The 25,873-nt window shown below is 49.4% G+C and overlaps 1 protein-coding gene across 1 annotated transcript in view; it reads left to right on the top strand.

Annotated features, from left to right (window-relative positions):
• The window catches only part of LOC127034778 (carbonic anhydrase 15-like), a 28,657-nt gene extending 3,387 nt beyond the window's left edge, over window positions 1-25,270 (top strand). The window contains exons 2-8 of the mRNA XM_050924003.1: window positions 9,962-9,997; window positions 14,116-14,286; window positions 14,794-14,954; window positions 16,678-16,770; window positions 20,266-20,332; window positions 21,026-21,192; window positions 23,312-25,270. Coding sequence (XP_050779960.1) covers window positions 9,962-9,997; window positions 14,116-14,286; window positions 14,794-14,954; window positions 16,678-16,770; window positions 20,266-20,332; window positions 21,026-21,192; window positions 23,312-23,533 — 917 coding nt within the window. The 3' untranslated portion in view covers window positions 23,534-25,270. The remainder of the gene's footprint in view (window positions 1-9,961; window positions 9,998-14,115; window positions 14,287-14,793; window positions 14,955-16,677; window positions 16,771-20,265; window positions 20,333-21,025; window positions 21,193-23,311) is intronic.
• Window positions 25,271-25,873: the final 603 nt, after the last annotated feature.

Here is a 25,873-nt window from a genome sequence, read left to right as displayed (position 1 = left end):
TCTGCTGGAAATTGAGAATCAGAGAATCAGATGGAATTCTAGACTAGCTCAGGCTAGGACAGGTGGGGCTAGAGGGCCTGATCCAAAGCCAAAGTCAATGGGAATCTTTCCATGGACTTCAATGGGTTTTGGATCACGTCCATTGAGAGTGTGTGAGCGGGGGTGTGTGTGTGTGTGTGTGTGAGCGGGGGTGTGGAGAGTAGTTGGGCGCAATGAATGAATTCTTAAGAAATTGTGAGTAACTGCACAATGGGAGTTTGTAGCAATGGCAGGAGTGCGTATTGTTCAGTGCTTTGAATTCACTGTGATGAACTTACTTTGCTGATTGAAGGTATCACAACCTGTCTACTGCCCCTAAATCGGAAGGACTTTATCTTTTGATAGCATTTGTCAGAGAGGGTTATGGCTAGTCTTGAGCATGTCCGGCGTCCTCAAGAAACGGATCAAGCTGATGAAAAACATCTACAGCAAGGTGATGAGTGTGGTGGCAATAGACAAGAATCCGATGGAATGGGTCAGGATGACCTAGAAGCAAGGATGCACGTTATCACTAGATTTGGAAGCAGTAGTGGCTATTGCACTGAGAGATGCAATGGGAGGTGTCATGTTGTGTGGGAGGACAGTGAACAACTTTATTTTCGCAGGTGATATTGACCAAGAAGGATTTACAGAGAATAGCTGACAAGGTAGATCAGAAAAGCAGAAAAAGTCAGACTGAAGATCAGCACAGAGAACACAAAAATTATGGCAACTGGAAGACACAAGGGAGAGGTAAAGATAAAACCCAGAGACAAAGAACTAGAACAAGTGGAAAAAATGTGTGTACCTTGGAGGTACTGAAGAATGGAAACTGTGAAGATGGCATAAAAAAAGAATTGAATTAGCGTCTACTGCATTCATAAAACTCTGTAACATCTGGAAGGCCAAAGATATTTCAATCAAAGCAAAAATCAGCATGTATGAGCCAGTTGTCCTGCCAACGCTGTTGTATGGGTTGGAGTGTGAGGAAAGCCAACGAATGAAAGGTGTTGACTGAAGAAATGGACTGGTTGAGGGGAACATTGAGAGTTTCAAGGCATGTCCTGGTAATGAGGAAACGAGGACAATTGGTTCTAATGACTCAGTTACTGATTGTGAGAACTTGAACACAAAACAAAACAGGAAGTGAGGAGAAAACAGCTAAGCAAGTAATAAGCCTGTTACAGAAGAAAGATGACAGTGGGTGGTTTGGACACACGGCCTGAATTGACCCAGAAAGTACACTGTACATGGCGATACATACTAGAGTGCAAGAAGCTAGACACAGGGCAAGACTGAGGATGCATTGGATAGACATGGTGAAAAATGACACAGAACAAAAAGGTTTAAAGAGGAACAGAACTGTGAAGCTAGTACAAGACAGAATGTGGTGGGAAGACTTCATTTGGCCCCATTGTCACTGTTGAGCTGATGGACAGGAATAAAAGCCAAAGCCTGTCCCTAAAACAAGAGTGTTCTTTACAAATATCACCTCTAGATCTGGGACAGATTACTTACCGGGCTCACCTGGGCTTCTCATCCTCCCGGATGTCCGTGTGCTTGCTGTGTGGTTGGTATGTCCCCTCAGAGTGCATTGGGCAGTAGGGGCAGGACTGATATTCTTAGATAACTCAGGAGTAGTTTAGTTGGCCTGTAGCTATGACTCTTTGCTCTGCCTGAGTAAAGCTGGAAGAGAGAGGCACAGTCAGCCCCATAGCGGGATGTAACATTTCAAGCTCACAGCCCTTGGAGGATATCACGTATTATTTATATTATCGTAGTTCCAGGACCCTGTTGCCAGAACAAAGGGTCTCTGCCCCAAAGAGCTCACAACCTAAACAATGCCTGGGGGCTGAGGAAGGGTGTTCTCTCCTGGCTTTCTTATACCCCCCGCACAGCTGGGCAGAGAGATACAGAAAACTTCATGTGCACCCTGGAGTAAACGTGCAAAGCTCTCTGGTACCATGCTGGGGGACGCAGGATAAAATGCCGAGATAAATGGCGGGGTTCACTCCCCTTTGGTCCGACACAGCCTAAGTTTGCTGTGCTTCCGGGCCCATGCTGAGGGGGTGGCAGGACAGGGTGCAGCGCATTCTTTGAGATGGCTGGTGACTCTAGATGTATCACTGGGTGTGTCAGTGGGACTTTTGCCTGCCTGAGGAAATGGGCCCTGAAAAAACCATGAAGGGCCATTAGCTTTTCTTGGTGGGTAGAGTGGGGAGCAGAACCGATGGCAAAGTAGGGAAGGGGGCAGAGCCCACGCTGGGTCTGGCTGTGAGCAACCAGCCATGCAGCAGCACTGTCCGTGTCACCCTCGTGAAAGCTGGGCCAGCCCCTTTGCTCCTTCGGGCGGGACAGCGCACAGCACAGGGAAAGCGAGAGCGGGGAGCGGAAGAGGGGAGAAGAGTTCCCTGCTCAGGGTGTTTGCAGAACCTTCAGCAGCCAGTTCAGCCCCGCTTGACTTGGGCTGAGTTAACGCAGCGTCTGCCAGGGCTGAGTTTGGCCATCATCGCTCAGAGGAGAGAAACTTCTCCCGCATGCACCATGGTGACCATGTCACCGTGTGCCCTTCCCCGTGCCTTGCCCCCGCCAACCCCGGCTCCCTGGGTGCCCCTTTCCATGCATGTCCCATCTGTGTGTACTCACCACCCTGGGGAGCCTCTCCCTGCCCATCCACCTCCTCATGCACCCTTCCCTGTCTGCCCCCCAGCCTGGGACACCTCCTCTCCAGCTTCCACCCTGTACAGTCTCTGCCCACACGCCTCCCACCCTGGGCACAATGGACCCACCTAGTCCCCTGCCTAAGCATTGATTGCCTGGAAGTGCAGGATGCAGACTGGACAGTGCTCGAACGGGCTGCTGGCGGGGATGGGGGAGGAGGGGAAGTGCTGGCTCCAGTCACTTGCCTTATTTTGCATTCCCGCCATGTGCAGTGCTGCGCTTCCCTGTTGCACTGAGGCCATGCTGCAAATGAAGCAAGTGCTGTCGGCACAGAGATTGGGGCCAGCGGGGCACTGACCCTTGTTAATTGCTCTGGTGTGTCTCGCTGGAGACCTGAGCAATGAAGAATGTGCCAGACAGGGTTACGTAAATGATCTAGAGGCCTTGTCTAGGCAGGCGGCTCCGGGCTTTCGGGCAGGGGCCATGCTGTTGGCAAGGTGGGTGCTGCATGCCCTGGTGCCCACCAGCTGCATGCCCTCTGCTCAGGCGCTCCTAGGAAAATGACTATTTCGCGGGGCTCGGAGCACGTCTCGGCCCTGCGTGCTCAGGTGTGGAAATACAATACGAATTGTGCCGGAGGGGGTTTTTGACTCTTTGACTCTTGTGTCCAACAGATGATTTAATCTTTGGGAGGGGCGGTAGCGTAGGCAGAGGGGAGTCTGGAGAAATGAAGGGGTTCCAGCACAAATCTTACCTGGAAACATCAGCTGCAGGCAAGGTCGTCCCTAGGGGGCCTGGGACAACCCTACACCTCTGTCTCAGGACCCGCCCCTACTCCACCTCTTCTCTCAAACCACCGCCCAGCCTCTTCCTGGCTTCCGCCCCCTCCTCCGAGCGATGCCAAGAACCGGCGGGGGGTAAGGGGGGGTGGGCTGGGGCCGGGTTTCTCATTGCTGCTGGTGCCAGGCCCGCCGCTAAACCCCCAGGCTGCCCTGGGCCCTGCTCCCCGAAGCTTGGGGCCCAGGGCGGTTGCCCTGATCCATCCTATGGACGGGACAGCTCTGGCTGCAGCCAGGGTGAGGGAGGTGACAGCCAGCTGTGTGCAGCAGGAGGCGAGTGACCCCAGTGGGCCCTGGCAATCGCACCCTGCACACTTAGCAACAAGCCTGCTCCATACTATTCTGCGGGGAGAAGCTGGAGGAAGCTTTTCCTGGTAATTTGCCTTTGCTGGGTCTGGATGGTGATACTTCAGTGAGGCAGGGTGATGTACAGTCTGCTCCAGAATGTGTGTGAGCCTTAGGGTGCATTGAAGAGGTTTTGTCAGTGCCCCAGCGCATGATGTTTTGCAATTTAGTTTAAAATTATGGTCTGTCTTTGAAATTCTCAGTCTTCCTGGTCCTGCTTAGAGGTTAGGGGGCTCTGTAGGGAAGTGTGTGATCAGAGTTAGTTCTAGAGCAAGATGGGGTGAATTGTGGCTCTGTTTTTAGGGAGCAGCCTGTTCTAGCTTCCTGTGTTTTGGGGTTCCTGTGTGGTGGTGTGCCGAATTCTAAACAGTGTTATGGTGCACCTTCCGGCAAGTGTATTTCTGTTTTTAGCAAACTTCTCTATGTGTATGCTGTGAACATAACCCAGAGCACAGGGGTATTAGTATCATGCACCCTCTGCTGCAGGCTAGCCTGTAGCTCTGATGGGCTCTTGTAGGTAATTACCTTTGCAGTTTTGCAGCACAATGCCTTCTCTTCGCAGAGATCAAAGTGACTAACAGGTTTAGCCTCACAACCCTCTGTGGAGGTAGGGAAGGATTGTTATCCTTGCTTGACAAATGGGCAAACTGAGGCACACAGCCAGGAAGGGCCAAAGGGGACCTGGCTCTGTGTTCATGACTTTCAGCTTTTGGAGACAACTGAGGTCAGATTTGTCCCTGAGTGATTGCACAGCAAGGCAGCGTCAGAGATGAGAGTAGAACGCAGGAGTCCTGACTCCCAGCACCATGTGCTAACAACTAGCCAACATGGCCTCTTTCACTGTGCTATGCAGGTCGCTGATCACCTAGGCCTAAGCCCATGGTGATGGCTCAGGCTACCACTCCACTGCTGTGTGTGTGAGGAGGGGAGGAGATGGCAAGTCACTGGGGGCAAGGGCAGCTGTGTCTGGGAGGGGTGGGAGGAAGCAGGGCTTGGGAGATGTTTGGTTTTGACAAGGATCAGACTCAAAGCTCCCACGAACAGATGCAGAGACCCCAAAGGCAGGAGATCAACATTTCCCCAAACCACCTGCACAGTTTTTTGCACCCAAACTGAAATTCACCCCCACCTCTGGCTCGGGGAACAGAGGTCCAAGGAGCAGGAAAATGACTGAGAAGTTTCAGTGCGTCATCCCAGAGCTTTGGAGAGAAACAAATCAGCCAAAGTGATGAAGCTGGGGCAGGATCCATTGCAGCCTTGGGGACTGAGTGATAGTTTACCTGCAGTAAATTAGAAAATGATGAATACGGGGCTGCCTGCCGGCCTGCCAGCTCGGCAGTTTCTGAAAAGAGAACAAACAAATAACTGGTGGATTTCCTGGGAGACAGTCGTGTGTGTGTGTGGTGGTGAGGTTAAGGGGGGGTAAGAAAAACAGCCAAGCTACCAATAACCAGGACAAAGTGAGAAACAGAATCACCAATTTCATAGGTAGTTTTGGGACAAAGACCCCGGGACTAGAGAAAGTGGCTACGGGTGGCTCTCAGGTTTGAAGAGAAGACTAACGAAACATGCAGAGAGGAAGGAAGGAAACAGTCTGCTTTAACACGGCATCAGAAAAGGACAGAGTGGAAGGTTGGGTGACACTTATCTGTTGCTGTAGGAGCCTCAGGCCAATGGACCAGGAGGTTTATTCCCCAGTGCCAGGGCTAGAAATGAGGACTATAGGTTCTAATGACGCAGTTACTGACTGTGAGAGCTCAGCAAGGGAGCTTTCTCCTGGGGGGACATGGTTCGCTGCAGCAGCCAAAGTGGTCACCTTGTTAGCCATTGAATCATGTATGGGTGATGGGTGTGGTGGGTTGTAGAACCTTGAGGGTCATCTGAGCCCGTCGTTGCTGGATTTGAAATACAAGGGCTGGTGGGCTGTGACTGCTCCTTACTGAGTTTTAATCATGTCCTTGTTACCTTGTGCTACCCCACCTGTTCTCTCATTTTGTACTTAGTCCCTGCCCCAAAGAGCTCACAATCTGATGTGCGTACACACAGTACTTTGTGCAATGGGGTGTTGACTGAGGCCTCTGGGGACTACTGTCATATATGAGTATCAAGAATAATGGGACGTTAGAGAGACCCCATGGCCCAGCTGGCATGGCACCAGCATGGGAAACAGCCCTCCTAAGCCTTGTTCCTGTCTCTGCCACTGACGTGCTCTATGACCTTGAGCAAGTCCATTAACTCTCGGTGCCACCATGGAAGGCGTTTTGCTGTCTGTGGATGAGAAGTGCTAAGTGTTGTGGGAAGGAGAAAGGGGTGTCTGGAAATGTAATGTGGAAATATGTGAAATGAGCTGGGAGGGGACTGTGGCCGAGTTTTTCATCTTGATTAAATCCAGAGTAAACACACAAAAGGGCAACAAAGGCCAGGCTGGTTAAGTGGAGATGTAAAGAATAGGACAAGCAATTATAAGGAGGTTAAAAATACAATCAATCTGCTCAGGGAGAGGATTGCAAGAGCTATAAAAATAAACAAAAGCAGGTTACAGGGATAATTAGAGGAGCAAAAGCTAATATTGAAGGCTGGATTGCAGTGAAGATCTCTGCTCCTAAGAAAGGTCTCCTTAGATCTATTATTAATAGGCAGAAGATAAAAGGGAAAATTGGTCCAGTAAAATGATGATGGGGAGCTGAACACAAGTGCTAAGGCGAGGGTGGATTTTACGAGAGCTTGTTGCTGGCTTTATGGGATGGGAAGAAGACAGGGAAATGCCTGAGACAGGAAGGCATTTCTTGTAACTGGACAGGAAGCTGTTGCCCCCTATTCTCCCCCCTCCAATGTGTCCTCCCCTGTCCCCTTCATCCGCTCTTCCCCCTACCATAGTCTGTCCTCCTCTACTTGAAAGCAGCTCTCTGGCTGTCTCCCACCCTGTCGGGATGGGTGAATTCTTTACTAGCCAGAAACAGGGCATATAGAGCCCTTGGATGCTACCACATCCCTTTCACCTGGCATACAGGGGCTGGAGCAGGGATGAGGAGCTCAGTTCCTGTCTCCTGCCTTCTGTCTGTCTTGTCTACTTTGACAGTGAGCTCTTTAGAGCAGGGATTGTTTCTGACCATGGGTTTTCCCAGCACCTCTCACAACGGTGCCCTGAAATCAGTTGTGACATCTAGGCACTACTGTCATAATAGCGACGATGGTCATTGCCAGATAATAATTAATTTAGGACGACATGTAAAATGAGCTGTCCCTAAAGAACAAGTAGGGGACGAATTGGAACGTATGTAGATTGCTTACCCTGCATCACAAAACCCTGATGTGTTCAGAACTGACAGGGAGGATGATGCCGGAGAGTTGGTGGAAGACTGAAGAAAAAGCACAGAGAAAACGAAGTAGGAGTGATCCTGGCAATCGCCAACCTGCACATCTTCCTCGTAAAATGGTGCAATTGTTATAAAGTGGAGACTGAGTCATGAAGCACCTAGAGATAAGAGAACCATAGTTCCTGAGCACTAAGCAGGATGGATTCAAGAACAGATCCAGCGTGGTGAACTAGACTGTGTTCCTTTGATAGCAGGAAAATGGTATCAGTGGATGAAAGGCATGCAGACAACTGCCTATTGTGTTTGACGGTCACTAAAGCACATTGATATAGGGTCTCATGAAATCTTGTTCTCACAATTAATTCCAACCGGACTGGCCAGGATTAGTGACACAGATCCAAAACCGTGGCAGCACTATAAACAAAGCAGCGATGAATGGCAGCGTATCAGCCTGGCAGGTGATTCTAGTGCGGGTACTGCAGGGATAGAGGGTAGATCCAGTTTAATTAGCATCTTCTACAGTCATCTGGAAGAAGGGGTGAAAAGCACACGATTGAAATGTACAGGTGATATTTGGGAGGTGTCGCAATTGCTGCTGAGGACAGAGAATTAACGCAAAGGGATCTCGAGAGGCTAGAACTATGACTGTGATCTATACAAATGAGATTCAGTTTAATCTGTATCTTCCTGATATATATGTGTGTGTGTGTGTGTGTGAAGGGCCTGGGCAGTTGCTGTAGGCTGCAGGGAAGAGGAAATTCACAGTTTCATGAAGTACAAGAAGGGCTCAAGCCCATCAGTAGTTTTGAGGCAAAACTCCCCTGGTGATGAATGAAATTAGGCCTGTGGAAGGAAGACAGGCTACAGCCCAAAGTGCTTTTGGACTGAACCCTCTGGTGCTGCCCCGCGAGGCTCAAAAGCAACAGGTATCCTGCATGATAGGTGTTTGCTGTTGGATAGCTCAGTCCTTCCTCGTGCTGCATCTCAGACAGAAGATGCTGAACGGTAGGAAGCAGAAGGCCAGCAGGATGGGCCTGGTACTGGATGCCAGAATAAAATGCTCAGTAATAAGGGATTCTAGTAGGTTTGTTCTTCGCATCCCCCCCTTCTCTGTGGGTTTAGCATCAGTTTTCCCTTTGGGCAAATATTTCTGGATAAAGGTAAACCCCAGATTGCCAGTGTAGCTCATCCAATGCTAGTTATAGCAGTGATGACCTGTAGGACAGACCTGTTCCATTGGAACTGTGCGGAATGCATCGGTGTGACGCTGGATTAGGTGTATCATGTGCTGATTTTCAACCCTCTTCCCCTTCACTTTCCTGCTCCGCTGCCGTAGGCCACAGGAGAAATGGGGCAGGTATGTTCTTGCATGCTGGCTTTTGGGCACTTGGGTGTGAACGTGGTGGGGGGATGGGCTTGGGATGGAGCTTGGGGTGTAGCTCATCCTCCTCACAGCCCGGCCATGCCCTGGAGAACGGGGGCTACCATCACCGGTGATTTCCAAAGCCTTTGTAATCAGAAGGTCACTGAGGCATTCACAGAAATAACGACAATAAAATATGGTGCTCATAGAACAAGCTGTAGCCACATACAGGTCCAATCGTGCAAACGGGCATATGTTTCACTTCAGTGACTAGTCCGCTAGAAGTCAGTGGGACCACTCACCTTCTGGTCGTTGGCAGCAGGGTCGGCTCCAGCGTTTTTGCTGCCCCAAGCAGCGGGGGTGGGGGGAAAAAGCCGTGATCGGCGGCACTTTGGTGGCAGGAACTTCCCTCCAAGAGGGACTGAGGGACCCGCTGCCGAATTGCCGTTGAAGAGCCGGATGTGTTGCCCCTCACCATTGGCTGCCCCAAGCACCTGCTGGTGCGTGGAGCTGGCCCTGGTTGGCAGAGTTCAAACCCTGCAGCCCTAGTCTCTACTGCTGGTGCTGAAGGAGAGCACCTCTTGTGCTCACTAAGTGGCAAACTTTTATAGTGGCTGGGCACTGCTGTGAGAAGGAGACATGATCACATTCACTATGCTAGTGTTACACCCAGGTTCCTGTTATTTAAGGGGGGCGGGGGGCACACAGCTTTAATGATAGAGGTTTTGATAATTCAGCTAATTATTCAGCTAATTATTGGTCCAAATTTACCTCTAAAATGGCTGGTTTTAGCAAAATCCGGTGTCTGAAAAAAAGAGAAAATGTCACCAGAACCATGATAACCTGTTGCCAAAATGACCACAGGTACATTTCAGTGATAGCACAGCCCAGGCAGGAAGGGACAACTTGCTGAAACCAGGCAAGAATCTGCTGTGAAAACAGTGCTGGGTAATTCCTGTGATTTCCTCCTCCTCCCTCCATCCCCCAACACATCAGTCACTGGCAGGTCAGGAAGTCTGGCACTCGGAGCAGGGGGCAGAGATCAAGGTAGCTGCAGTATCTCCAGATCTCCTGGTTGCGGTGACTGGTATTCTGAAGGGTGACCACAAGAGGGCTCCATGTGGATCCTTCTCATTTAGATTCCTGGACTGCTAAGGAGAAACTCCACGAAGTCACGTGGGGCTTTTGAGGCTATTGCTGTTCACTCCTATATGTTGCCTCTGTAGAATCAGGCCCACGTCAAAGCCTGTGCATCTATCCGCATGTTGTTCTGCAAACCCTTCATGGCTGCTTAGAATGATGGGTCAGGAAAAGTGAGAACGCAACGAGCTCTTTGCCCCTGCGAAAATCTGTGGATTTTAACGCCAACTTTTCCCATTCCTACCAGCCTGTATTCTGAATTCTTCTCTCTCTTGCAGTTTCCTGGTGCTACGATTCACAGGATCCCAAATGTGGTGAGTACAGAAATTGTTTCAAGTTGGGGTGTGTGCAGAGGGCAAGTGTGCTGGGGCAGCGTGTCTGTGTGCACATCCGTGTCTGAAAGCAGTGTGAACGTGCGTGGTGTGTGAACGTGCGTGGTGTGTGAACGTGCATGCGTGGTCCTGGGGGCAGAGATTACGGTAGCTGCAGTACCTAAAACTGCCCTTGCAACCCTGGAATTCAGAGAGATTTTAAAATTACTTTTTGCAAAGCACCTATGTGGTTATTCCCATTGAGCCTAATCCAGCTCCCTCTCCCCGCAGGCTAAATCAGGACTGTCTTCTCTGAAGTCAGGGCCTTTGCACTGGTGCAGGAGCAGAATACGTCCGCCTAGAGTCAGGCATTTGGGGTTTTTAAATTTGTTTTGCATAAATATTCTGGGCCAGGCAGAGCCCTGGAACAGCGGAGCGAGCACTGGGACAACGTGTGATCTAGTTCATGGTGGGAAACCTGACCAAGGGAAGGAGAAGTGAACCCATATGATGCTAACGTGTGAATTATTTGAGTGCACTTTGAAGCCTAAATTGCCCACATGCTAATATATCAAATAAGCAGCTCTGTCTCAGCTGTGGTCAGTGACCTTAGGGACAGCTTGAGAGGCAGTTAGCAGGGGAGCCTGTATTCTGCATTGCTGTGGAGGTGAGGCCTGTGTGCTGGCCCCCGGGATCAGGAGGTTTTCCCTGTCACTTTAACGCCGAAGTATTGTGCTGTCCACCTCCTGACGTGGCTCTCGGGAGAAGCTCAGCACCGCATGTTTTTTCCAGTGACTGTTTCCCCTTTGTCATGCCTAGCTCCATGGCTCTCTTTGCTCCTGGCCCAAAAGGATTTCAGGGTCTCTCTAAATTCAGAGCAACTGTTGCATCGCCTTGCTCTGAGATGACACTGAGTGGAGAGCTACCAGCAGCCCTGCCAGGCCCCGCTCATTTGTCACATCTTGCTCGCTTGTTTGGAAGTCCTTCACTTCCCTGAGGAGTGGGATTTGGTTTTAAGTGTCACACACAGCGTGTGGTTAGAGCTTCCCTGGACAGGAGGGGGGTGCATTGCAATGGGACCCCCTGTACAGAGGACTGCAGGGCCAGGCTGAGGGAAAGGATCCATTTGCACTCGGCTTCCCCATTTTTGCTGAGGACAAGATTTGATATGTAGATAGAAAATGGCTAGGGAGCCGTGCAAATGGTGCCAGGATCTCAGCAGAGGCCAGGAGTCAGCAACATTATTCAATCTCCTGCTACCCTAAAGAGAAAACAGAGATGCGATGTGAAACGTCAGCCTGGCAGTCTGATGGGTCTGCTTACCGCCCAGCTCAGAAAAGCCTGGGAAACACAGCGTGGGGTGGACGGTTACATTTCAGAGGCCAGAAACGCCCTTCGCTGTGTCACCAAGAAAATAAACTGGTTGCTTTACCCGTACTAAAATATAGTTGCACATTTAAAATGTCGGTCATGCTTGATATTAAAGGAGCGGTTATAAATAGTTTATAAAGGGTTAAAAAGCTTAATAAATGTTTAAATGAATGGTTAGTCAATGGTTAGAGTTCAATAGATCAGCAGGTTGTTTATAACCATGGCTCATAGCCATTTATAATGCCTTTGAACGATGTGCTGATAACCATCTATCATACATACTGTTCATGTCTATAACATACTTATAACATCTATGAATCATTTATTAACTCTTTATAAACTATTTATAAAATGGAGTCATAATATAAAGTGTAACCAAAATGGGTAACTTCCATGGGAATGGTACATAACTAGTGTACATTTTATATGCCAGTATTGGACTTACAAAGGAGAGTGACTTCTTTGAGGACTTATGGTGTATCTGTGCGGTATTTTATTTCTGACATATATGAGGCCCTGTAAGGACTAGTGTGAATTTTGAAGCCTGCCATTTAGTACATGTTGTTATAAGAGTGGCCATGCTGGGTCAGACCAATGGTCCATCTAGCCCAGTATCCATTCTTCCAGCAATGGCCAATGATAGGTGCTTCAGAGGGAATATACAGAACATGGCAATTCTCGAGTGATCCATCCCCTGTTGTCCAGTCCCAGCAGCTGGCAGTCAGAGGATTAGGGACACCTGGAGCATGGGGTTGTATCTCTGACCATCTTGGCTAATAGCCATTGATGGACCTGTCCTCCATGAACTTCTCTATTTCTTTTTTGAGCCCAGTTATCGTTTTGGCCTTCACAACATTCTGTGGCAATGAGTTCCGCAGGTTGACTGTGCGTTGTGTGAAGAAATACTTCCTTTGGTTTGTTTTAAACCTGCTGCCTATTAATTTCATTGGATGACCCCTGGTTCTTGTGTTACGTGAAGGGGTAAATAGAATCCTAGAATATCAGGGTTGGAAGGGACCTCAGGGGGTCATCTAGTGCAACCCCCTGCTCAGAGCAGGACCAATCCCCAACTAAATCATCCCAGCCAGGACTTTGTCAAACTTGACCTTAAAAACCTTAATAACACTTCCTTATTCACTTTCTCCACACTATTCATGATTTTATAGACCTCCATCCTATTTCTCTTAGTTGTATCAATGAAGCACATCTGTACTGAGACATATTGGCATGCACCTCACAATCCTTCTATGCGTAAGTGGTAATATGACCCAGTGGCCTGGGCGCCAGTTTAGGATTTGGGAGGCCACGATTCAGTTTCCTGATCGGCTGCAGATTTCTTGCAGGCCTTTGGGCAAGTCACTTAGTGGCTTTCAACCTCTGTTTCCCATCTGTAAAATGGGCCTAATAGCACCACTCCCTCTGGAATGCTGTTTCAGTGCCTGACTCTGATCAGATGTGGTGCAAAAGGGAAGGACCCAGATGCTTTGCCCCATGGGCATCCAAGTGCCTTTCTGACTGTCCAGTGACAGGAGTAAGGCCCTGACCCCTCTCCCCCTTCGGTTCAGAGACAGCCAAATCTCAGTGACGTTGTTCCTGGGCTCCAGCTGACGTGGCGAGTGGGAGGACTGCTGATGAGTTGGCTTAGTGTTCTGCTTTAATTGTGGCATCTTCTCCTCCCAGGCTCTGGACTGTTTCAGGAAAGCAGATGTTCCATTGTGCCGCTCATTCTAAAGTGCAGAGGCTGGATTTCAGCAGCCAAAACATTACTGATCAGGGAGACTGTCTGGCTTCCTTCCTTGTTACAAGGTTACGCACCTCGCAGATTAATGTTACTCACCACGGTTTCCACTGAAACAATCCCAGCTTCTTGGGAGCCTACAGCTGTAGACAGCAGAGCCAGGCGGTGCCGACTGTGGTAGCCCAATGACGCATTTGTGTTCGTGGCCTTACGGAGTGGCTTCGTCTCTGTCTTGATGGCTTATCAGAGGTGTGAGGCAAGGGTTTGTGCTGCCTTAGTGCGAAGGCCTCAGGCTTACAAGTGACCATCGTGGTAGCTGTGGAGAACCCAAATGGTTGCTAGTGCACAGACCCATGAGAACAGCCTCAACCGGACAGGGCGGGGAGGCCTTGGTGTCTGAGGGGGCCGTGTACGGCAGGGAAAGATGGCTGAAGCAGGGGGGAGGGATGGGGCTGAAAGGGGTGCGGCTGGGCATGGAGAACCTCTCCAGGGGAGACCTGGGAGGAGCGGGGGAAGAAGAAGAAACCAAACCCAGCGAGAAAGCTACTAGTGGAAGCAGACCCTGTTCTTCAGGGACTCTAACTCTAGCTCAGAGATTAGGGGCCGACTGTCAGGCTAAATATAGGCCCTGGCCCAGTGAGGAAATCCTGCTGAATTATGAATGAGGCTTGACTAAGACCCGGCTCATTACTATTCATGAAGGTCGGCTAAGCGAGCGGCCGTCTCTCATGGGGCGGGGGGCCGTGGAGGGAGAGGCTAATGAAAGCACTGGCGTGCGCTGTGTCCTTTGCGGCCAGAGAACGCTCGCGGGCAGACGTGCTGCGTTTACCAGCATTTCGCTTGTTGAAAGCAGGACAGCCAGGAGCCCCTGGCAAACCCAGCTCCATTTTAATACACGCCCCAGGAAGCTGCTCTCGCTGGCGTTCTCACGTGATGACACCAGGACCCTTCACTCCGCAGTAGCTTGCCCCCATGTGGGTCATGTTTTACCCCTTTCTCTTTCTCTCTCCAGGCCCCAGGTACTGGAAGGATCTGGCAAAGGGCTGTGGAGGAAATAACCAGTCGCCTATTAACATTGACAGGCGCAAAGTGCAGAGGGACAGGAATCTAGGAGACGTCCTCTTTGACGGCTATGACCAGGCCCCGCCGGGCAAGTGGAGGCTCATGAACAACGGGCACACGGGTGGGTATTTGTGCCAGACTCCCTCTCTCCCTCCCTCCTTGGCCCCTCAAACTCTCTGATCCAGGGCTGGATCAGTCAGCTTGGCTTGTCGCAGGATTCCCTTCGGTATGATATACTTATTATTTCTACTGTGGTAGCACCTGGGAGCCCTGTCGTGGCCCAAGACCCCATGGTGCATGCTAGGTGTTGGACAAACACAGAACATGATCCCTGCCCAGAGAAGCTCATGGTCTTGCATCTAGCTCTGTTATTCACCTGATAATGCATTGTGCCCAAGAAGAATGGCCTTGAGGTTTGCCCAGCTGCATGGAAATTACAGAGGTGTGAGCTGGCTGATTGGACTCTTTTTTATGTGCTCCTCCATTCCCATGCATTCACTCCCACGCTCCCAGCCACCTCTACCCTGTCTGTTTTGTGTCCATGAGAGGTTGTTGATGTCCTGGGTGAGGCTGGTGGGATTGCAGCCATGTGTTTCCCCTCTGTAACTTCGCTCTGGCCCGTTGACAGTGGTGATGAGACTGGAAGGTGTGTCTGCGAGCGAACATATCAATATCACCATTGGAGTGCTGCTTGAGAAGTACCGAGCCCTGCAGTTCCACTTTCACTGGGGGAACCTCGAGGGGAATGGCTCGGAGCACACCATTGATGGACACCAGTTCCCCATGGAGGTAAGTGGGGGAGAGATGGTCATGCCTCATGGGAGTTGTAGTTCATAGTAGCAGTAGGGTTCATAGCAACTTATTGCTGAGAACTCCACCTGTTGCTGTCAAAGATAATGATTAAGACTGTGCACTCGAGCTGCACAAGACCCCCAGATTAATGTGTATATCTTAGGTTCAGCCAAACCCCAGGTGAACCCACATCTCTCTGAATTTTGTGTTTGTCAGAGCTGGTTGGAAAATATCCTCCCCTATTCCTCTGGAAAACTTGAGTGAAAAAATGAAAGAATATTCATTTTCATTGAAGTTTTGTATGGACAATTTCAAAGTTTCAGTGAATAACCATAAACCAAAATTCATTTCTTTTCTGAAACGCCACAGCAGTGCCTCATGCACCCATTCACTTTTATAGGCCTGGTTCTCTTGTCAGACGGCACCTTCTGTGATGCGCTGCAGTCTCCCCTCTTAGTGAAGGGAGGCCATGCACCAGGCCATGGCACATCATGGAAGATGTAGTTTGGGTGAGGAGCCCAGCCCACAGAGGAAAATGGGCACATGAGGCACCTGAACTACAACTCCCATGAGGCTAAACTGCTCCAATCCAGAGTCCTTCCCATGAATGGGGCATGTGATCCTGCAGCTAGAGAGATCGTTGTTCTGTATGTTCAGAATACATTCAGTACGGTTCATTTAAAAATGGTGACTTTTTATGACGGGTGAGTGTTTTCTCCCCATCCTTCCCACTTGACTCAAGATGCCCATCCTGTTCAGAGCTATAAGGTGATAAATATCCCACCCATCAAACTGTCTGACTGGGCAAACTCTGCTAAGGGCTTTAGGATACTGGAATGGGGCTGTTTGCTAGTCATTAATGAGCCATTAGCACAGGGGTGGACAACCTGAGCCTGAAAAGGAGCCAGGATTTACCCATATACATTGCCAAAGAGCCACAGTAATATGTCAGCAGCCCCCTGTCATCTGCCCGCCCCGCTTCCAGCGTCTCCCACCCACCGGCAGCCTCCCCGATCAGCACCTTCCCCGCACTTCCCAATCAGCTGTTTTGTGGCATGCAGGAGGTTCGGAGCTGGGGAGGAGGAGCGGAGGAGCGAGGGCATGGCAGGCTCAGAGGGGGCGGGAAGGGGAATGGGGGCAGAGCCAGGGGTTGAGCAGTGAGCACCCCTCGGCACATTGGAAATTTGGCGCCTGTAGCTCCAGCCCTGAAGCTGGTGCTTATACAAGGAACTGCATATTAATAGATGATTATTAGGCTGTGTACAGCAGGGTGCATGAATGAACACGGGTGTGTGTCTGCAGAGTGCATGCCCAGGGAGAGAGGTAGCCAGGGAATACCTGAGCGCAATTGCTCCAGTACCTTCCTGTTCTCGGAGGGAATGAATTTTTAATGCAGCCTTAAAACACCAACTGCCTGATTCTGCTTTGCACTGAGGGCCCTTTATGGCACTCTGGCAGTGTAAAGAGGCCTCAGAGTGAGCGTGACTGTCATTGATACCTACGCTAAGGCCCCCTTGCACTTCCAGAGTGGTGTGAAGGGCCCCTAGTGTCAGGGATATGGATGCCCACTAGGGTTGAGGAGCTGTGTGCACCGTTGACTACAAAGGGCGCTGGACGTGGCGAGCTGAGTGTCCGTTCGCTGTCCCTGTGATTGATGGGGTAAAATCCCACAATGGCCTGGAACAAGTCTCACCCTCATTCTGTGTCTCTTCCTCTCTAGCTGCACCTTGTTCATATGAACACCAAGTACAAAACCTTCAACGAGGCCAAAGGGCATCCGAATGGGTTGGCCGTCCTGGGCTTCTTGTACAAGGTACGTCAAAAACACCCTGCCCCTGGCTTGCACGTTCACGGCCAGATTCCTCCGAGTTACCCTGAGGAGGTGGCAGAGAGTAGCCTGCGTTCTAGGCCCTCTAATAAACAAAAATCCCCTTGCTGGAGTTCCCACTCTGTGCTGTGTTGAACTGTGGGCCGCCACATCACCAGGTTGTGATCAGTTTAGAGAGAGAACCTCAGGCTGGGGCATGCAGGTGGGACATTGCCCGGAGAGTACCTGCTCTGGGTCTAAAGTCCCTTGACCCTGTCAAGTCAGCCCCTTTAACCAGCACCAGAAATGGCACTTTGCCTCCAATGCAGATAGGAACACTCCCGCAGCGCAGCCGCGGTGCCCTGGGGTCTGATTGCCACAGCTCAAGTGTGCTGCAAATCCTGAGGTCACAGGCTGTGTGCTGCCAGGCCCAAGAAACACATCTGTGGCTTGCTTCAAAGTCACTGTGTTCACTGTACCCCAGCGGTAACTATTGGTTTAATCTCTGATTTGAGATTCTAATTTACCATGTAACTGCTGCATCGAGGGCTGGGGAACAGGGCAAAATGCAGCCCTCTGTGCCCGGTGCATCCGACGGAATGCAGCAGGGAAAGGTTTGAAGTTCACCCCAACGGAAGAATAACCCAAGAACATGAACCCTCTGGACAGAGTAGAAGTCACCACTGAGTTGAACTGCAGCTAAACTGAATGTGGCATCTTGAGGCAGTCGCGGGGGTTCCCTGTTTTTGTAAAGCAAATGGACAAATGTGTATTTTAACACAGCCTGGTTCACCCTCCTCTCCCACCAACCCTGTGCTGCTGTCAGGAGCTGCCTAGAATGTAGCCAAGTTCTCATTTCGTTCAAAGACGGTTCTGTCCCGAGAGCTGCTCCATTGCTCATTCCAGCGCCAGGCCACTTAGCATGTGGAAAGTCACAAATTTCCATTTCTGAAAACATTCACCTTCTGGCTGTCATTACAGCTCCTAAGAACCATGTGCTTTTTGCTGCACTTTGATGTGCTCAAGAGTGAAAAATGACCTAGAATGCATAAAGAGGGATCAGATGGAGTTGTGGTGTTAGATGGACCCTAGTGATCATTTCCTTCCAGAAAGAATAGGCTTGAGCACACACTTAGCCTTTTCTGGGTTGCAAGTAATGTTCCAGCTCAGTAAAGCACTTGAACTCTGCAGGTGCATTTCTGTATCTGAGTTTTGATCATTGCAGGTTTTGGTCCATTAACTACATAAGTTATGTTTTCCATACACCGAGTAACGACACACTTACAGTCTAAATTACTTCTGATTCGTGATTAAGAAGCAGCAATAAAACAAGAAAGAACCAAACTAAAGTCTCCAGGAGAGAGCACAGTGTGGGTGTCTCTTCTTCAGCTGAATGGAGCCCAGCAGATTTCTAGAAATGTAAAGGTGCAATGCACAGAAGACAAAACCTTCTACATTGCCACATGTGCCATAACAGAGATAATCAGTCAGACGGATTGCTCTCTCTGTCCAAAACATTATATAAACCTTAAAGAATACTATTGAAAGACTACAAATAAAAGTTAAGCAGATAGGTAGTGGGAGGTTAGCTGGGAGTTTATAGGTTTGAGAGACCATTGTTACAGCTGGGGCAGTGCTCTCTTCCTCTGCTCCCCTGGATATGAACTGTGCAAAGCCAGGGTGGTTGGTCGCATTGTAACCAGCTCTCCAAAGTACAGGTGAATAGTGAGAGCTAAATCAGACTGATTTCAATCAGTTAGGTGATATCCCTCTCCTGACAATGGTGTTAGCAGCTGGGGCTCCAAACACCTGCAAACACCATTGAAAATACCTTTCCTGACTGCCCATTATGGTGCTTATGAAAGAAAGTCACATGAAATGGCTTAAGGGTTCTGGGAAAACTTCATTTAGCTGATGTGGGAACGAGCCGGTGTGGTTTATATCAGTGCAGCGCCATTTCTCTGGAGCTAGGAGCGTGTGAGTGAGACAGAAGAGGAAAGGAGCGCAAATATTTACATATAGTGACTGCACTTAGAAAGCTGCCTCTGTTCTCTCCACGGGGAGAACGCAAAGCATGGAAAAAAGTCTTTTTAATAATAATAATAAACCTTGCGTTTCTATAGTGCTTTCTATCCACGGACCTCAAAGTGCTTTGAAACACTAGTGATGAAGGGGGATGATTATTCCTAGTTTGTAGGCAAGGAAACCCAGGCCCTGAAGAGTGATGTGATTTGCCCAAGGTCACCTAGTGAATCAGAGATAGCAATGTAGAAGTAGAACCCACGGCTTTTGACTTGCAGTCCCGTGCTATAACCAGGAGACCTCAGCCGTGTTGGCTTCGTTCTGAGCCCGCGGTGTTTGGCTGTACAGCAGGTGCATAGGAAGAGAAGTGTTTTGGTCCTCTACAGTGCTCTGTGCCTGTCTGCTGGTAGCTGTGACCCTGTTGTGTACCGGTGAGTGAAAACCAGCATCACGTCTCACAAAGATGCTTAATCCACGCGCTATCCAGGCAGCATGCCTGGGTGGGAGCTTCATGTCTACTGGGGGGCTCCTTAGCCACCTACTTTGCTGTTTGCTGGGATAGGATTGTGATCAGCATGTTGTCTGGTACAGTGACCTCGCCCGCCCGCAGAGGAGCTTACAATCTAGCAGCCTGAGACTGGTTTTGTCTTGTGAACAGAATTGGATTCTTTTCCCATCAGGGCCTTCGTCTGCAATGCATGGCCGCTGGAGTGTTCCCATGTTAAACTGTCACTCAAAAACATACCGAATCTTGGAGATTTAAATATACCTCCCACATTCCGCTGTTGATCATGGCAGAGAACGGGCAGTTTTGACGGACAGCTTGAGCAGACAGCATTAAACTCCTGTTTAAGAACTGACGTTGACTTCCCAGCTTTCTATTGTGTCACTTCCCTTGCAGAATAGCAGCTCCCTGTGGGCATGGCTTAGGGAGCAGCAGTGAGATCTACAATAGGCCTGTAAAGGACGTTTCAGAGCATCCTCATGTGGGAAATGCCATTAAAGATCCCACGGCACGTTTCATAAGAGGTGGGTGTTAACTCCAGTGCCAGGGCCCAATTCCCCCTTGGTACTGACATCAGCCTTCTTAGAATTGCTGCAGTGTCTGTAGGATGCCGTTATTCGTTACTGGGTAGAGTCACTGCGTGTTGCTGAGCAGTGATTGCGCACGTCTCGCAGGTGGCTGAGTTTCAGTGAAGGCGGACGTGAGCCAACTGGGTAGTTCATGTTAGTTTGTAAGCACTTTGGATCCTCTGAGATTAGCAGGTGCTGTCGAATCTCCATCGTTGTCCAAATTGGGGAAGCACAGCACAAGCATAGGTGTCCAGGCACCCATCACTCTGCACGAGAGCTGCAAACGCACTTGGGCTCTGAGGTACCCAGTTTTTGTCTGGAACCATTTGGACTCCCCCTTGTAAATAGAATCCTCGAGATCTGCTCTGGGCTGGTTGTTCATTCTTCCCCTGTAATGCTTGGCAGGTGTCGGATGTTGATAACTCCAATTACAACACGATTGTAGCTGGCCTGAAGAACATTTCCCGTCAAGGTGAGTCCTCCTGCTCCTCTGTCGTCTCTGCTCCAGAGCAGGCAGAATAGAGGATGAGAGGAACCCGGAAGCAGGAGGGAAGGGGATAGGTAGGGGCACCAGTCACTGGTTTCAAGGACCCTTGACTCATTTCCATGCCACTGTGTAAGTGGGTAGTTCCTGGTGGGTTAACACAATGTGGGCACAGGTGTGTCACTGCCATCAATCTACATGGCCTGCCTGTTGTCTAATTCAAGGACACTCTGCTGTGAACAGCCCCTTTTGAGAATCAGTGGCACTGGGCTTCCTGGGGCCCATGCATGGTGTGGAAAGCCTGGAAACCAGGGCCAGTCTGGGGCTGTCTGAGCCAATGACTTGCTGATGCCATGTTGGGTTCTCGTTCTGTGCCAGGGGAGGAGCAAAGCCTGTCAGCCATGCCTGATGCCCTCCTGCCACGGGCTCACAGTGTTACCTGTTGACTGACTTGTGGAGGTGCGGTGAGGGCAGCCTCCCCAGGGTCTGCCAAGCAGAGCCAAGATGCTGCTGTTGCACCTAGTGATCTAGCACCATCTGCGGTGGCGAAGGATGCAAGGTGTGAGGCAGGGTTGAATGGTGCCCGCTGTAGCTTTAGAAATGTCAGCTCTTCCAAACCATTCATCCCCAGGACGGGCTTTTGTGATGTTGGCTTTTCATTCTCTCTCTCTCTCTCTCAAGGGGATTTTGTGGATTTAGCATCCACATTTTGCTTGAACAACCTTCTTCCCAGCATGGCCAAGCTGTCCAAGTACTACCGCTATCCGGGCTCCCTGACCACCCCAGACTGTGCGGAGGTTGTCCTCTGGACGCTCTTTGAGGAACCCATCCCTATCAGCCAGTCTCAGGTAAAAGGGCGTCATAGCTCTCAGGGCCGGCTTTAGGAAGTGTGGGGCCCAATTCGAACAGTTTCGACGGGGCCTCGGCAGGGATGACTTAAAAAAAAACAAAACCCACACACATGTAAAACAACATGTGGGGCTTGTACTCACCGGGCGGTGCTCCGAGTCTTCGGCGGCACTTCAGCGGTGGGTCCTTCACTCGCTCCAGGTCTTCAGCGGCACTGAAGGACCCATCACCGAAGTGCCGCTGAAGAGCCAAAGCGCCACCAGGTGAGTAAAAATTAAAAAGGCGCCTCTAGCCAGGGAAGGGATTCTCACTGGGCGCGGGGCCCTCTTAGGCGCGGGGCCGAATTCGGGGGAATTGGTGGAATAGGCCTAAAGCCGGCCCGGACAGCTCTGTTGTAGCTACTGCTCTGGTGAATCCTGCAGAGGGTCTTCAGTATGCAGAGGTCCTTCCCAATCCCAGCTCGTGGGCAGCAGTTCAGGGAGCAGAGATCCTGCTCAGATTGTCTGCTTTTACCATCCCTGCCCACTGAAATGCCACACAGGACCATCTGCTGCAGGTGCTGGACTTGAAACCCATTCCAGGTGGGCACAAATAGCAATTTCAAGTACATGTGCTCCCAAGGGAAATGGCATCCAGGCAACCTGGGCTTTGCAGTTCTGACCTGGTGCATCTCCTCCTGGGGACAGTACTCTGCACCATTCTGTGTCAGAGCTGGGCAACCCGTGGGGAGTCAACCCCCTCACCTGCCTGCCGCCCCCACGCACTGTCTCATTATCTGTGAAAATAAAAGCCTGGAGTTCCTGCTGCTGTAATTAGTAATGTAATATTATTCATTCTTCAGTGAGTATTGGGCAGTTGCCAGTGTACCAAATTGTCAGTGTGCGTGTTGTGTCCACAGAAGATGGCAGCCTGTTGCAGCTCTCCGTTGTTTAACTCTTGCTTCGAGCTCTGGAGGTCACATGTCATTTTCACTGTTTTGTGCCAGAAAGTGAATACAGTTGTTTTTTCTCCTTGATGGGATGACTGCAGCAATATCATGTGACTTATGTAGCCACTTTTCCTTTTATTTCTTTAGATTGAAACAATAATAAATTACTTGCACAAGAAGCTCTAGGGCCCTGACAACTAGCTAGTTTTCTAGCAACTTAATCATGACCCCTAGGCAACATTAAAAAGTCATATCTGGATAGTGTACATTGCCTGCCAGCGGCAATCAGCAACCAGGAATGGGAACAAATTAACTAAGCTAGACAGTAAATCAAAGCAACAGAAAAGCTGCTCTCCACCCCCAGACTCTCCAGAAACATCTTTGCAACCTCCCCACTAAAATCCTGCTGAATAAAGTGGGGATCAGGTAGCTGGCAATTCCCAAAAGTGTGCTACAGTCAGCAGTGCTCCATGTGCGTTGCCCTGCTGTGCTGGCATGTTCCCTCTAAGGACCGCTGGGCAAAGGCTGTATGGGCAGTAGTGCCCCAAGATAACATGCTGGTTCCTTTTCCTGATTCCAAGAGGAACAGACAGACTGGTGGAACGTCCTCCTCTCCTGGCTCAGTGGCTGCTCTGCAAACCCAGCTTCCTTGAGGCAGGTGCAGCCTAGCCAGCCATGTGCATTCCAAAGCCATCCGTGGGGCCTCAAAAATCATGAGATTTTCCAAAAATAATAATCTGGGGTTCATTGCATTGGCCTGCTGGTTTCTAAGCTGCTGGGTGCACTCGAGTCATGTTTTCAAGGGTTTCTCCACAGCTATGAGAACTAGATACAACTTTTTTTTTAAATTGAAAGCAGAGATTCTCGTGGCATCACTTGACTCCAGGAGCTGAGTCTTTAAGAAAAATGCCTAGTATCAGGAGCCTTGTCCAAGAGTGAGCAACCCTGAGTCACAGGGAAGCATGGGGATGGATTCTGATGTCTGCCTAGGCCCCAGTTTAGCAAAGCTGTTAAGCACGTGCTTCACCTGAAGCATGTGTTTAAGTCCATCCCTGTTCAAGAAAGTACTTAAACATGTATTTAAAGATGAACATGTGCTTAAAATCTTTGCTGAATCAGGGGCCTGCAAAGTATTTTGCCTGAACATAATGAAATGGCTTGAAATCTCTCTCTGTCTCTCACATCTGCAGCTGAACGCATTTGTCAACACAGTTCACTTCCCGGCCAATGGCATCGGCACCTCTTTGGCGAAAATGACCAACAACTTTCGACCGCCACAGCCTCTCAAGAACCGAAAAGTCTATGCGTCCAGAGATGCCACAATCAGCTGCAGTGCCATGCCCAGTGTCAGCCTCCTGCTCCTTCCTCTGCTCTTGGTTTTCCAGATTGTCCACTTCTCAGGTCCCTCCTAAAGGCCCCTCCCCTGACTCCTTCCCTTCTTTTTCATGAATGATTTGTGATTATTTTATGATGTCTTCATATCAGTGATTCCACACTGTGATCATTTTCTAGCCACAGGATTGAAAGCGATGAATGAAATGAAAGCAGATTGGCGGGGGGTACTGGGCCAGACCAAAGGTCCATCTAGCCCAGTATCCTGTCTTCTGACAGTGGCCAATGCCAGATGCCTCAGAGGGAATGAACAGAACATGGCAATTCTCCAGTGACCCATTCCCTGTGGTCCTGTCCCAGGTTCTGGCAGTCAGAGCCTTAGGGACGCCCAGAGCAGGGGGGTGGCATCCCTGACCATTTTTACTTATAATCATTGATTGACCTATTCTCCATGAATGTCTCTAATTCTTTTTTGAGTCCAGTTATCCTTTTGGCCTTCACAACATCCGCTGTCAACGAATTCCACAGGTTGACTGTGCGTTGTGTGAAGAAATGCTTAATATTTGTTTTAAACCGGCTGCCTATTAATTTGATTGGGTGACCCCTGGTTCTTGTGTTGTGAAGGGGTAAATAACAATTTCTTCTTCACTTTCTCCACACCAAGTCATAATTTTATAGACCTCTCTCATATCCCGCCTTTGTTGTTTCTTTTCTAAGCTGAACAGTCTGTCTTTTTATACCTCCTCATATGGAAGCTGTTCCATACCCCTGATGATTTTTCCATACCCCTGATTGTTATCTGTACCTTTTCCAATTCTAATAAATCATTTTTGAGATGAGGTGACCAGATCTGCATGCAGGTTTCCAGGTGTGGACATACCATGGATTTATAAAGTGGCATTATGATATTTTCTGTTATTATCTATCCCTTTCCTAATGATTCCTAACATTCTGTTAGCTTTTTTTGACTGCCACTGTACATTGAGCAGATACGTTCAGAGAACTATCCACAATGATGCCAAGAGCTCCTTCTTGAGGGGTAACAGCTAATTTACACCCCATTGTTTTGTCTGTATAGTTGGGATTATGTTTTCCAATGTGCGTTACTTTGCATTTCTCAACATTGAATGTCATCTGCCATTTTGTTGCCCAGTTACTGGGTTTTGTGAGATCCCTTTTACAACTCATCACAGTCTGCTATGGGCTTAACTATCTTGAATAGTTTTGTATTGTCTGCAAACTTTGCCACGTCACTGTTTACCTCTTTTTCCAGATCATTTATGAATATGTTGAACAGCACAGGTCCCGGCACAGATTCCTGGGGAGACCCTGCTATTTACCTTTCTCCATTGTGAAAACTGATTGTTTATTCCTACCCTTTGTTTCCTGTCTTTTAACCAGTTCCTCATTCCATAAGAAGCCCTTCTCTCTTATCCCATGACTGGCTACTTTGCTTAAGAGCCAATGGTGAGGGATCAAAGGAAAAGGAATGTTCGTTGCTAGTTTAAAAAATCAATAACTAAGACCTTGATTCTACCAAGACTTTCATGTAACTTTAAGCACATGAGAACTCCCACTGAGCTCTCCCATTCCTCACCTGCTTAAAGTTAAGCACTGGCATTGCAGAACTGGACCACTGGACCCTCACATCCAGTAAGGGCATATTTACAAATGTGACCCCTTTGGTTTTGCCAGCTGCGCTATGCTGGAGTGACTGATGATGTGACACACACACAGTGCTTTCTGTTGAATGAGAAGAAATTTTTAAATGATGTCAGAATGCAATTGTAATAAATCTAGAGTTCTTACATCTCTGGTCGGAATCACTTGGCTTTTTGTTTGTTTCCATTTGATACTTTGTGCGTCTCCATGGTATCCTGGACAGGGGGAGTTGCCCCATTTGGGTCTAGTGGATAGTCAGTGTTCGAGGTCTTGCAGGGGATGTTTCCGTTAGGAGGCGAAATCAATTATATGAGTCAGGTTTATTCTTGGGCGTGATCTTCTTCAGTGACAAAAAATGTGCACAAAGTCTTTCCCCCTGAACACAGTAGAAACAAACAGCAGCAGAAATTCTTAGTCAGAAATCCCCAAGTCTGCTCTCCCCCTCCTCACAGTGACCTCTGTGCTCAAGAAGTCCTGTCTCTGCCCAGGGTCAGGCTCAGAATTGCTTCACCAGAGTTCCTGCCTCTACCATACACAGGCAACAAAACCAACATTCTATTCTCTGGGTTTGCAACCAGGGAAACCCCTCAGCCCACACAGTTTAGCACCGTCCTGCCATGTGCCTTGGGCAGTCCCTCCATTTTTTGTAGGTGTCTCTTCTACATAAACAGGCTTAATTGCCCCCCTCCTTTGAGTCTGTAAGAGTGCATGGGACATCCATTAACTTTACGTGGGCCTGGGATAATCTTTAGATCAAA

Source organism: Gopherus flavomarginatus, chromosome 15 (assembly GCF_025201925.1).
Source record: "Gopherus flavomarginatus isolate rGopFla2 chromosome 15, rGopFla2.mat.asm, whole genome shotgun sequence".
Lineage (NCBI taxonomy): Eukaryota > Metazoa > Chordata > Testudines > Testudinidae > Gopherus > Gopherus flavomarginatus.
The sequence above is the reverse complement of the archived record's forward strand: the minus strand, read 5'-3'. Positions and strand labels throughout refer to the sequence as shown.